Below are 14,043 nucleotides of genomic sequence, written 5' to 3'. Positions count from 1 at the left end.
ACTTACTTACTAAACAATATAATTTTTAAAAAAAGACCAGCGTCTGTAAACATTCAAGTTCCTCGCTACGTTCCTCTCCTTTTGTAGAAGCTGGGCTGAAAGAGAGCAGGATGGTGGCAGGCTTGTGTAAATAGCTTCCGAAATTGTGTATCCGGCTATCGGTTCTATCTTGCTTTCGAAGAACCGAACATTACGCCACTAATGTTTAATTTAATGACTTAGGTCGCTTTTGAACCTTACATGATTGTAGCACCGCGAAAAAGTGTGCCCAAAGCTAGGAGCACGAAAGACACAGCAGAACTAGCGCTTCTTGTATGCGCTGCATAACTGAGCATATTCTTTCATGACGTGAATGCGCATACCTACTACACTTTAAACATGAATAAGCCTATGTGGGAGTTTAAAAAGGGAGTAAGCTGTTCTCTAGCGCACTTACTTTCATGGACAGGGTATGCTGCTCAAGTTTCGGAGCATATTTCGATCACTAAATGCACGGAATGCCTACTCTTGGCAACGGAGGTAGATTCCCACTGCAAAGCATATATAGTAAGCTGATGCAGTTGGCAATGAGAGGAGGCTTTTAAACGCGGCACCGGAGGTCCTGAGGTTAGCAAATAGAGGAGACAGAGACCTCGGTTAAAAACTTCGCAACTGCTATAGAACTTCGCTTGTTCTGAAGAGGAAACTTGTTGGTTACCAACCTTATGTATTCCGCATTTTTAGTGATGGAAATCTACCCCAGGGCTTGCGCACGCACCGTGCCCTGCCCCTCAAAAGGGAATGCGCTAGAGGACGGCTTACTCCCTTTTTTTACTCCTTTCGTATTGGGGGTGTATATCCCAGCAGCATGACAAAACTGCAGCTTTTGCTCATGGTTCTTCGAGTGCAGGGAGCTTAACGCGCTATTTGGTGCTGTCAGCATTACACGGACCTCGCAGAGAATGGAGTGTTGATAGGAAAATTCCGAGGAATCTTCGGAGGGGGTTAGCCATCCTGGGTTGCTGACTGAACGTTTCTGGCCGTGTCGGTATACAGGCCGTTTTCCGCATCCTCAACACCGCAAAAGCCACTGGCGGGGGCTAACTGCCCATGCTCATAGTAACGTAACGGTCGCATGCGTGATAGGTGCCTGACTGACAGCCTTGGTATACCTGTGCTGCAAGAACTGCTTGCCTGAACATTATTTTATGCTTTCTCTTCTAATATGCCGCCAAACGCCTGTACATTGGTGCGGCTTGTGCAAAAGCGGCCTATAAGTTTACTTTAAGGTGTATATTTTGTTTTGTCATGTGCGAACCTCTTGTGTATATACAGCACCAACGAGGAATTGTGCAAGAGCGCATAACATGGGGAGGCGGTGCCGTAGCAGGAAGAACGCCTATAGATTAGTGCGCCTCGAACGGCTCCCAGCCAGGTCGATTAGATCGGTCGAGCAATTTAATTTCTGTGCGAACTAAATTGAACGTTTCTGGCGTGCGTGCGAGCGCCGCCGGCTTTATGGCGCGCACTCTGGCGCGGTAACGAACTTCCGCGTCTTCTTAGAGCGCGCTCCACCAGCTCTGCTCTTTATCGTAAACCTCACCTTTATCCGTGCACCCGTTGTGAAAAGGCAAACAAAATAAAATTTCTTTTTTTTTCCGTGGCGCCGAGAAAGCATGTTTATAGGCATAAAGGCTGCCGTCACGTTTCGCTTCTGCCAAAGGAAAGCAATACTGCCAGAAGCAGAAGTGGTTGAGGAGGAAGAGGAAAAAAAATGCGGGCGCAGAAGCTGTAGGAGTGAAAAATCAAAGAAACGTGAGATTCAACACCGAGATGATCACTTTGGGCTGCCCGAAAAGAGGGAGAGGGACGTCTTCGGAAAGTGGGACGGCATTCCAGGCACGGTGAGCCATTAGGCCTTTCGCGTTGCTCCCCATCGTGCAACGGGGGCCGTGCACAGAGCCTGCGTTGCACCCTGAAGCAGTCGCTTGTTAAAGCAGCGAAAACAATGGTTTAACGTGCGCGGGGTATTGTTCAGCGAAAGCCACGTCACATCACCTTATATCTCGCACCACATTTTGGATATTACAAGAACGGGATGGTCGCATATATTAGGGCGATTCCCCAGACGTATTCGCAATTCAAGGTGCCAAATAACTTCATCCACGAAATTCAATCAGCAGGCGATGGAGGCTTGTGCATGCGGAAAGCCATTCCATTCGGCTGTGGCTCGAAAAAAAGAACCGGGAAATTAGTTGGAAAAGGCCGTAGTCTGGGCACGTGGATGACCGTTGCTGTGAAATAACCTCGTAAAGCTAATTGTGGCATCATTTTGCCGCACACGTATTTCAAGTCGGGCGCAAGCTAGTGTCGGTGATTCAGAATGGTGATCAAAAGGAGCCCGCCGTTCCGCTCCTGCGCTGCGTGCCAGTTGTGACCGGAGCATATGTGACAACGGAGAAAATTGGCTTTAGCTCATGCGTCAGCAAGGTCTCTGTTCCTATAGGCCTTTCCATCGGGCGAGGGAGATGTCGAAACGGCTCCTCTCTAGACTGTTGCAAACCGGTTGCGCTGCCGCTTTCACCGTGCTAGCACCAGGTCCACACAACAATCCAGCGAGCAGTAAGCCCACGCCGAGGCAGCCATTTTTGCAGAGGTCTTATTATCGCGGGTTCGCTGATATCTCAATATCTCAATTATTGCGCTGTTCAAATATGAATCAATACCAACTCGCCCAGTTCGCAGCTTTAATGAACCCCGTTCTCTTTCATCTTGGACGGTTTCGTAAATTGCAGGAAGAACTCGTAACTTCACTCGGCGCCGTCAGTGGCGCTCCGAGCGCATGGAGGCCGGCGTTCACAACCCTCGCGTGGGCGTCTCGTCACGTGTAGGTTGCGTCAGAAGCGGCGTGGCTATATTGGCGCAAGTACTAAGGGCGCGATAAAGCGATAAGATAAGACAGTGCAACGAAAACACACCCTTGAACAGTCATCGAGGCGAAATGAGGAGAATTTCTGCGCGCTGGGACAGATTGCGAGCGGTCCTTGTGGCGCCAGTGGCGCCGCGGGGGCCGGCGGCGGCGCGTGCTGGCGGCCGCTACTCGAGCGCGTTTTCGATACACTCCCGCCCCGTGCCTTGTGAAATCTGAAGACCCGATAAGGGAGGTACAGGCGTACGTGAAATGTCTTTGTATTTGAATGTACTTTGGGCCTAGGGGGCTGCGTCGCAGGCTTTGCGCGCCGATTGCCAGGCTGCGGGGTCATCCGTAGGGCAGGCCACGCGATCTGCAGCTATCGCTCCGAAGCTGTTCGTTGTGCCTTATGCGCAGCTGTTTCCGATCCTTTCTATTGTACCTGCTCTACGCCTGCGGTGCTGTATGGCAAGTTACGAAGCATTGCAGTAGTTCAGGCGTAATTACGAAACAAACTTGTTCTGAAAGCCGTAATAAGTCAGATAAGCTAAACAAGTCTGTCTAGAGACCTCGCCCGCTGATGACTTAAACGGTAAAAAAAAGGCAGATACACAGTCTACCTTGCAGTTTCTCTTTCATTCCGACATCGGGCACATCGCTGGTCACAAAAAAATTCAGGGGGGGGGGGGGGCATGCTGACCTAAAGTGCGGTGAGGTGAAAGCCTTTAGCGCGGTGTTGCTGCTTGTGTCACTGATGTGTGGTTAAGATGTTGATTAAAGGGACACTGAGGAGAAATCAGTGACAGTTGGCTTGTATCGACGATAGAATGCCAGCTCCTGATCATAAAAACGCCATTCTTACTGAAAACAAAGCTCTTGTAAGGTAGAAAATAGAAAGAACCAAAATACAGGTATCGCCGCCACAGGCCAATCTCGCGAGTACAAGCGTGATGACGTCAGAGGACAAGAGACGCCACCTTGGAGGAATTTTCCTTCCTACATGGAAACCACGAATCTCTGAGGCTGGCAGACGAAGGTTGCGCGGTTCTGTATTGAAGTAAGTTTCGTATTGAAACCGATAGTCCACTTTAATCACACAAGGAAGACAGACAAAAGACAACCTGAATGTTGGAAGCAAAGAAAACCGATGGTTGGCGGCGCCACAGGCGGCCAGGAGAGTTTCGATTTGTTATGGCGCTTCGCGTCTATGAGCATTGCGTGCCCCGTGGTTTTGTTTTTGACGCACCTCGATTTACAAGCGCCGAACAGCAGAGGAACTCCAAGTGCCGCTTCAAGTGCTAGTTAGCCTTTGAAGGAGCTTGTTAAGGCTGGTCAGATGATCGCCACGGTCGATGAAAAACTATAATGGCACGACGGTCGGTGATCGTACAAGGCAATAAGCAGTATAAGAGCACTTGTGTCTTCGTACGCTCGCCCGGCGAAACGTACCCGGCTGTGCCAGTCAGCTTCAAACTACTTAACGGAAATCGTTTATTGGGGCCGGGAGACAAGGTACAAGGCAGTTAAGAAAAAGAGATTTGGAACCTGCAGAGAGCGTGACTCCGCTCTCCTCCAACTCGCTTGTTTGCTGCTCCATTCAATAGCTTCGGCAGTTGGGCGGAGCTGTTCTCTTCGAGCTCTCGGCTAAATTAATCCATTCACAGTACACATCCGAATGTACATGCAAGTGGGCGAGAGAACCCGATCCAGTGGACCCCGTACCTCCGGAAACGCGCGGAACGCGTTGAAGCGTCGTGTGCATCGGTTTTACTTTCAAGCCGCCAACTTTAAACACGAGCGCCCTTGAGCATCCATCCGTTTTTTGTGGCAAAAAAAAAAAACCTGGCTCTTGCAATTGTGAGAAACCTCCTCGACGCCGCCTGCTGCACCGTGCAACAGCGCCTTTCACGGAATCACAATCCCTTGGCCCCAAAGCCTCGGCCAGCCTCCGATGGGCGCGACGCGCCGGCCTTGTCCTCGCCCCTCGCGACTCTCCGCACTGGGTTTAACATACCTAATTAGCAACAGCTGCTCACGGCGGAACAGGGAATAGACCCGCCGGCGCCTAACCTAACCGTGCTCCCTCAAAGCATCGCACGCTCTGTGGGGCTGAGGTCGCTGAAATGCAGGTGGGAGTTTTTGCGAGAACTTCTTTGGCGGGTTCTGGAACGGGATCCATCGTAACGCTGGCAAGACGCCGGTGCAAACGTAAACGAAGCGACGGTAGCGACCCCCGATAGATGCCTTCAACGTGCGGCGGCGGTAGCTTTCATTTCGGCTGCTGCTAGACCGCACCGCTAGCCGCCAGAAATCACGCAGTCTGCGTTTACGTCACGTTTCACGTCACTCCGTCCTATGACGTCATAAGAGGACGCCGTGACGTCATAAGAGTGCCCTGTGTTCGAATCGGAGCTGCGGGAAAAACTTATTCAACTTCGAATCCAAATTTCCTTGAAATAAATGCATCTTTCGTGCCCAGACAAGGGGTAACAAAGCCATGAAATGCCGAACTATCAGATTTTGCTAACAAAAAAAAAATTGATAGAGTTCTCCTCACTGTCCCTTCAAGTGCACAATTGTGAATCTTAAACGCTGGAGACACTGGAGGGCGTTTGGAAGGTATCCGTCTGATTCGACGCCTTTCCGCTAACACACTCCGGCGTCCTAGACAAGGAGAACTACGTAAGCGTTGGCAGGAAGTAGCGTATTCGTTAGCGCGCTCGGCTGCGGAACAGAAGGACGGTGGTTCGAATCCCATCGTGCACAAAGATTGTTTTGTCTTATCGAGCTGCTGAAGAGCGTGACATCGGACGGACAGGCTCGTGGCCGCGAGTATAAGCCGTGAAAGGCTTTGGCCTTAATATGGACACTCTGTCGGAAACAACACCTGGTACCAGGCAGATGTGTCGCAGATGCCTCTACCGGCAGCCCGGTCATGCGTAAGCTTCAGCTAAGCCTAGTTAATGGCGTTACACCGGTGCCTCCTTCAACGCGTCCTTTACGCGATTGCGCTCTATCTGGAGTGACTCATGGGCGCGTACGTGCGAGGGGTAGCCAGAGGTGGCACAGGTCGTCGGCGTGGCTCTCCTGTTGCAACTCCGAGCGCAGTGAGGAGGAGTGCGCCGATAACGTCGCCGCGATAGCAGGGGAAGCTCTTATACCGAGCTTGCACCGAGCGGCGGAGACCTGCACCAGGAATAGTCGTTGTCGTCCTCCTTGACGCCCTATCTCCGCCTTCTCAAGAGTGCGCTGGGGGCAGCGGCTCGTGTTATTGCAGTTGTAAGCGGTGAGTGCTTCCTTTGTGCGAGGTTCACTCGCGGCGGTAGCGCGGATGCGCGACGTCTGAACGACGCTGGAGTTTTTTTTACTGTCGTCCGAGGCACGTCAGCGGCGCCTGTTGCTCGGTGGGCGTCAACTTCGTGGCGGTCGTGGTGGTTTTTCATAAGTGGCAATTTTCCTCGCAGTATGAACGGCGCCCACAGCGTTATTGTGGCTGTGATACATACGATGAGGCTATGTCGGTGCGCAGTAGGAACTATAATTTTTTTTTCGTTGCTTTTCCAACATGCGTCCTAAATGAACTGGCGACGCTGTCATGCTTACCTTTAATTCTTTCTTTCTTTTGCGGTTTCGGGAGGGGGAGGGACGTGATATTGCGGTGACGTATGTACAGCTCTTTACGAAATGTTATTGCATCTAGCGTGGAACACCTTTAACGACGCCCCTTTTTATTCACGTGGAGGGACTTGTTTAGATATCACTTTTCCGTCCCTGGTCGCTGCTATTATTCTGCGCTGTAACCGCTTACCTACCGCTTGCTGGTCGCGTGTTTATGGTCATATTTACTTTTATTACGTTACAGTGAAACGCGCCGTTATGTTTTAGTGGAACTACTATTAACTTTTTTCATGCACAGAAGACAGCTATGACGCTCAGAACCCCACCGCGGTAGCTATGTGGCTGTGAAGTTCTCGCGGGCCCTGGCTTCGAACGCGGCCGCGGCGGCCTGACTTCCATGAAAGCGGAATGCGAAAAGCGCCTTAGTTCTGATATTACGGTGCATGTTAAAAATCCCCAGGTGGTGGAAATAATCCAGAGCGTACCTGACAACGGTTGCTTCGTCCTTGAAGTGGGAATGATAGTAACACTTCCGACGCGTATTAAACTCGGCACTGCATTATCGCCTATGTTGAAGAAACAGCAACTCAAGGCAAACGAATAAGTACGCGCAATAGAAACGTTGTTGCGGATGTTTTCTTTCTTTTCGCGGACAGGCTTTTCCTCCTTCGCTTGAGGCTGAACTCTTAGTGAGCCACATTTCGGGCATTGGTAAGGTGGCGTGACAGGTGACGTTTTCGGTGTCGAGCTCTGGATATTCTTAGAAGGTTTAAGTGATGTCTAGAATGCTCACATGCTCTTTATGCTTTATTCCTAACTAACAGCTTTGAGCGGTTACATGGGGGTTAGAGATAGTGTAACATTTCTGCCACTGCCGTAATAAGTCTGTCTGATATCATTGTTTTCAGCGTTGTATGTCCTCTGCGTTCTTATAACCATTTTTTGGTGTCCACGTCCCTTGGCTGTGTTTTTAATTCACATCGCTTAATGATGTCGGCCCCGAAAGGCACAAAAAACACAGCCAGTGTTATTAGGCTTCAGTGGACGCTGATGGCTTTCGCCTCTATCCACACTGTTGCAGTACACAAGGATGTCCGCTGACACCACGCTGGTGGAGAAGTTCGAGGGGTGCCTGGTGGGTGCACTGCTGGGCGACTGTCTGGGCGCCCCCTTCGAGACGGATTTCACGGGCGACGCTTTTCCGAACCAGCAGACTTTCTTCCAGAACTTGTTGAAACACACTGTGGTTCCCGGTCCCAGCGCCGGTCGCAACTTCCGCCCATCCAATGGTACGCTCTCAAGCTGTGTTGCGCCCTAGCATTCGTAAATGAGCACCTAATTAATTAATTCGTAATGAGCCCCGCGCTAGGGATAAGCAGCAGACAGCAATGCAAAGCACGACTCAGAGGAAGAGAACCATCCCTGGCTGTGGAGCATCAGGCCATATAGTTTGTTCTTCCCTCTCTTTCAGTATTTTTTGATGAAGCACTCACCTGAAACAAAAGCATGCTCATGGCAAAGCAGCAGAGAAGGACGTATAAATAGCTAAAAAATAAGCTGTGAATATGTAAATTCAGAGGCTGAAACTTGGTTTCTCATTGCATGCACAGTAATTCTAGATGAGCAATTCGTCGAAGTCTTTCCCCAGGTGCCGCAGCTCACTACAAGGAATCAAATTTCCCACAAAAACTTAGTCATGACAGTGTATGGTGGTTTCTTTTTTGCATTATCCGACTGAGAAACTAAACTTGAAATACTAAGTAACTATGCTTCGCCGCAATGCATCGGTACATATACACTTTCCGATAGGAATCCGTCATGGCATCCATATGCTGCAGAGCAAGAGGCAATATAGCACTGCTATAAACTGTGGATTTCTAAAGGGAAATAACGACAAAAGTTGTTGCATATCTCAGGACGGACTCCGGTGAAGTTGCTCTGGGCCACCACTATGTGGCAGCAGGTGGGCTGATGTCCAGAATTATTGGAAATGGAGTTATTCAGCCTGGTTGTACCTACACACCATATCAACGAGATTTAAATTTTCGACTTAGGGTGAACGATATCTGCTTGACTTCGTACATTTCCTGCTGCACCAATTCAAACCTTTTTTATGGCTTTATGTAATTCGCTGCCCTCCACTGTACAGGTCCTTCCTTCGGTACACAGGACCCCGTTAGCTCAACTTTATTGCGCGCATATTTATAGCGAACTCTCACGGCAATCACTTCTCGATGGTAGTGTTAAGGTACGATGACTTCGTATTTTTCTTTTGCACAGTTCATCCGGGCCATGGCGAATACCATTACACAGACGACACTGCCATGAGCATGTGCCTGGCAAATTCACTACTGGCCAAGCGCAAGTTCGATGCCTTGGATGTGGCGAAAAGGTACGCCTTTATGACTTTATATTTATTTAGGAATACTGTCAATCCGTTTTTGGCATTTTTACAGGAGTGGACGAGAGCATTTGGTGTGCACATGTACAGTTTCATTGGCTTAAGTTTGAAGCTTCAACAATAGGATGATACAGGTGCAACACATGTGGCATAGACAAAGAGGGAATTAAGTCGTAAAACAAGAATGACACCTGCATGTCAAAAATACATTGGAAGAAAGCGCCGCAGTAAAAAAAAATCAGATTCATGCCGAAGTAATGAACAGAGCTCTCACCCAGCTCGATAAATTCGGCCACGGTTGGCTGAACTGTAATGATGGGTTCGATTGATTCCATTCTGGGACCGCTTGTAGAAAAAAAAAACATCGGAAGGTGTCATTGGAACAAAAAAATTCTTCAAGAGTGAGTGCATGCTTGTGTCAAGTAGCTAATAAGCTGTCAAGTGGTTAATAAGAACGAAGTCTGTGGAAGACATCAATGATGAGTTATTATGTAGTAAGTACAAAAATTTGAGACGGTCTAATTTAGCACGGCTGGACAGCGTGTGAAGGTCTGTGTAATTGTGAAAGTTCTATGGGTGAATATGTACGAGAGCAGTTGAAGATAAAGGGCACGGCTTTTCTTTGCACCATTTCAAGTGTTGTAACATTAGCTTTAGCGTATGTATTTTGTTTCAAGCATGCGCGCTCTGTTAACTGCGGTTTTGTGGCTGCTCACTTTGTGCGATTTAAGTTGAACTCTTCTTACATCTCTCATGTAGCTGATAGTTCCAAGAAGGCTTTTGCGCTAAGCTCCAAAAGCGATTTCAAAAATAAAAGATGAGTTTCTCCTGACGGTTTGTTTTCAAATTCTCGCACGAAATTTGTTCGCCCTTCGAATTGCATTTACTCTGGGAACCAGCAAACTATAGTGAATGCATGTGCTGTTTAGTACTGCTAGATTAAATAAGGGCGGCCGCTTTCCCGCCCGGAAACTTTTATTATTCAGGGCTCTGTTCGCACCGGATGAACGGAAGAGCCTCTGTCCGTTTTCAGATTCACGACCGAGTACTTTGAGAACGAGGCCATTGTCTTCGAGTACGGGAACGCGGTGCGGGACGTGTTTCGCAAACTGAAGAATAACAACTACGAGGACCCCTACAAGCCGGCCCAGGAGCAGTTCGGCGGGCGCGGCTCGTACGGCAACGGCGCCGCGATGCGAGTCGCTCCCGTCGCCCTCTTCTACATGGATGACGTCGAAAAAATGGTGGAGGTGAGCACCGCCCAGCTGCGCTCCTGGAGAGGTACCCGCGTGCGCGCCGGCTTTGAGGGCGGCGCATGCGTAAACTTGTAGTGGGTCGAAAGGTCTTCTCTCTCGGGAAGAAGATCGCGATCGTCGGGCATACAATCTACTTTAAGCAATGCATCGCTGGAAGTAAAACGAAGAGTCAAGTGGGGCCGTGATTCAAACCTAATGGCTCAGCTTCGGCGGAAAGTGTTTTGTGAACTAAGCTCTTCGTTGAAGGTACGGCAGTCTCGGCTAAAAGCTGCTATATTGAGACAAATGCAAGGTGTGATGTGTGTGCGGGCGAGGTAAGAGTCAGAGGCCTTGTGGTCATTTTTTCAGACAACAAAATCAGTCGTTTCGTCTCAAATGACAGAAACATTCTCGCAGTTACTGCTCGCAGCAACTCTATATACTGGCGCGGTTCAGCGGCCATGCCGAGGAGTGATAACGTCTGTGACCTCCGCCAGATGAGCTCACTTGACGAGGTACATCGTGGAAGCTCACGATCTACGCATTCGACTCCCCAATTTTCCTCAGGTGGCGAGAAACCAAGCCAAGATCACGCACAGCAACCAAACAGGCTACAGCGCGGCCATCATGCAGTGCACGGCCGTCCACCTTGCCCTGAAAAGCGATCCTAAGATACCGCTGGACCCCGTTGCCTTCATCGACCATCTCATCGCTCTTATGGACAAGCTTGAGGAAGCCGTTGATGGATTCAAGTGAGGAGAATGCTTTCATCGGAAACTCAAAACCTCAACTTTCTCGTGTGTTCTTTGCGCCAGCTGTAGCGTTGCGATCTTGCAACCTTTATGCATGCAATTTCCTTGCCCTGATACGGCGTGATATCGCATATTTTTGAGCTAAAATAACCATCGCCATGCAAACTGACCTTCCTTGAGGCAAGGAGTAGGCGTATCGTGAATCTTGAGTTTTAATGCTTTTACTTATAATTAGTGTTTTTTTCTTTTTTCTTTTCGCGCAGGCCTCTGGTATTCAAGCTAATGCACATTAAAAAGTTGGTCTCCAATCCCGACCTGGATCCTACGCCGGCGGAAGTGGCCAAAACGCTGGGAAACAACATCACAGCACAAGGATCTGTTCCAACAGCGATCTACAGCTTTTTGAGATCACAGAGGCCGTTGAAAGACTTCGAGGTAAGACCTTCGCTAGCGCATACGACGTTTTCTGCAGACGTTGTTCGTCCACGTTTTTATTGGTAGGCTTGTGAGCATGCCAAGAGCGTTTAATCTATCAGAGCATATCAGCGTGCGGCAACTTCGCCATCGTTACCATCAGGTGGCAGCTGACGGGGGCGTCTGCACGCCTGCAGTTCGGAAGAATATGTCCGGAGGGTTTGCTTACAGCGCTTGCTTTTTAAAATCTATTCGAGTCCTTGAAGCCAGAAGAACTGTCTTATTTTCACCTTGTCTATGGTACTTTGTATTTGTAGCAGCGAAAAATACCCCGTAACGTGCCGAATATATGTCGTACGTGGTTAGCAAGGTATGTTGCTGGGTGAGGTGGTTGCTAATCATTCCGGTAAAGGCAGCGCTGAGCGCAGTTGTGTTCACTTCTTGTACTTGTCTGTTGTCCGCCAGCGCTGCCTTCCTCAGAGCATGGTTACCTTCAAAACTAGTATTATGCGTATTCTCCTTTCATGATGCGTGTATTGAACGCCAGCTGAGGTGGTGCAGTCCTAAACGCGTGCGAATAAACACTGGCTAGCTCGAACACATCAGTGATATTCTAGCTGAAATCAGGAAGAGGAAATAGACATGCGCAGAACATGTCGTGCGGGGAGCAAATAACCGATCGCAGAGTTACGGAGTGGATTCCAAGTTAAGGCAAACGTATAGCAGGGTGGGGCGAGGCTCAGGCGAGCGGATGTTTGCCGCTTTCCAGGGATAGGGTGACCGCAGGTGGTGCAGGATAGAGTCAGTTGGAAATCAGTGCGAGAGGCCTTTGTCCGGACGAGGGCATAGTTGGTCAGATAAAGATGATGATGATAGTAATTAGCTTGAGCACGAGGTCAAACTCCCCACAGTGCGCGTTGTTCGTGCACTTTGAAATTTATTTGCGTACGCTCTCATCTTCGCAGCACGAGAGCCCGTTCGTACGCTGCCTGTACTTCGCGGTGGCGTGCGGCGGCGACACGGACACCATTGCGACCATGGCTTGCAGCATATCAGGCGCCTTCCACGGCATCGGCGCCATCCCGAGCGTGCTCCAGCGCCAGTGCCAGTCCGTCGACGAAGTGACGCGGATAGCGGACTACCTGGAGGAAGCGGTGTCCAAGTGACCCTCGCCATCGGGGCGCCCGCCAACGGGGCGCTCGCTGGCCGCCACTTATTTATGTATCGAAAGCGCGCTGAGCAGCCCAGCACCGCCTGGCGGCACGGGGTCGTCAACGCCTGTCCCCCTCTGAGCCCCAGAGACGCCGAGTTGTCGTGCTTCTAGATGCTTGTCTTGATCTGGATGTATAAGTGATTAATGGAGGAGTAACGAGGTTTCCTTGTGCATGTTCTCGTAACGTTGTAATCTCTGCAGCTTTGTCGCCTGTATTGTGTGCCTTGCATTGAGTAAAGACAAAGCAAATCACAGGTTGGCTGACTTGACCTCTTGGTTCTTGGCTGTGACGTGGTGTTCTCACGAACGCCTGCACAGCCTTTCATCCCACAGCGACGAAACATGCTGACTGCTGCTGGGACAGCTGTTGTGAGGGCAGATTCCGGTCACCATCCGGTGTGGCGAGAACCCGAGCGCCCTTTCAGAAAACCGTCTTGTTATTCTTCTGGGTTTATTTAGGTGATTTGGTACGAAAGCACTAAAATAACGCCTCAGCTGCAGTAGCCTCGTTGCAAAACAGCTGGTATGGGGCCACCAAGCAAGGTTAGGTGGTGGAACTCTTAGGATATATTTGTTCTTTAGAGCACAGATTCACATACAACTATACGGTTTCGCTGGATTGAACACAATGAATGCATTAGAATGCTGCTGGAGCAGTCGATACAGGATTCGTTAATTCTGTGTAGCCATCAAACAACTGCGCACGAGAACATTTTGCGGCTGCTAATTTGCTGATTGCCATGTACGGCCATCCCCTTCAGTACTTAATACCTCACAGCCTAGCCCCCTCGCCATATGCCTTACAAAAGCCCCAATGGCAGTGTTCGTTTTTTTTTTGTGTGTGTGTGCGTGTGCGTGCACGCGTGTGTGCGTGTGTTTGTGTGTGTGTGCGCGCGCGCGTTCCCATTAATGAATGGTTTTCTGCACTGTGTTGTGTTGCATGTTGTGTTGCATGCAATGCTGTTTCAAGGCACGGGCCTCAAGATAGGAGTAAGTGGCGAAGAGAGCAGCAAGCAACATTCACTTGCAGCATAAATATAACGAAAAATATGGAGGCCTTCAGAATTCCATTCTAGTCCATGATGGGCCCCGCTCCCACCACGCAGGCGATGCGAAACGATTTGTTAGTGACTTTCGTAGGACGTCGCTAAGCACTCAGTAATCATCCGAAAAGTAAGGGCTGCCACGGAAGCCGTCCGCCAGACATTAGCGCGTGCACACGCGGGCCTGTCTTTCGAGCCCTGCTCGAATGCCTAAACGAAACGAGATTGTACATTTTTCTTTAATTTCTGCCAAAGGGCGAACTTGCGCAAGAAAAAAAACCGTTCATGATGGACACGACAGTCCAGGGCTCCAAATCCAACTACCTTTAACTGGCACATACGGTACGTGCGGGTAGGTAGCAATCCATGCCTGGTGGAATTCGATCGCTGCGGCTGTAGTCGAACCTGATTGAACCTTCAATTTCGGCTGCAGAACGCTATGGACACTGCGTTCCAGCTTTAGACAGGTATAGGGCA

At 49.7% G+C, this 14,043-nt stretch overlaps 1 protein-coding gene across 7 annotated transcripts in view; it reads left to right on the top strand.

Annotated features, from left to right (window-relative positions):
* The window catches only part of LOC144113076 (ADP-ribosylhydrolase ARH3-like), a 176,112-nt gene extending 163,332 nt beyond the window's left edge, over positions 1-12,780 (top strand). For 3 of the 7 annotated variants that reach the window (XM_077645987.1, XM_077645983.1, XM_077645984.1), the window contains 6 exons: positions 7,590-7,797; positions 8,789-8,900; positions 9,943-10,159; positions 10,712-10,896; positions 11,160-11,331; positions 12,276-12,780. In XM_077645987.1, coding sequence (XP_077502113.1) covers positions 7,599-7,797; positions 8,789-8,900; positions 9,943-10,159; positions 10,712-10,896; positions 11,160-11,331; positions 12,276-12,476 — 1,086 coding nt within the window. In that variant the 5' untranslated portion in view covers positions 7,590-7,598 and the 3' untranslated portion in view covers positions 12,477-12,780. The other 4 variants (XM_077645982.1, XM_077645986.1, XM_077645988.1 and 1 more) reach the window with 4 other exon arrangements.
* Positions 12,781-14,043: the final 1,263 nt, after the last annotated feature.

Source organism: Amblyomma americanum, chromosome 1 (assembly GCF_052857255.1).
Source record: "Amblyomma americanum isolate KBUSLIRL-KWMA chromosome 1, ASM5285725v1, whole genome shotgun sequence".
Classification (NCBI taxonomy): Eukaryota; Metazoa; Arthropoda; class Arachnida; order Ixodida; family Ixodidae; genus Amblyomma; species Amblyomma americanum.
The sequence above is the reverse complement of the archived record's forward strand: the minus strand, read 5'-3'. Positions and strand labels throughout refer to the sequence as shown.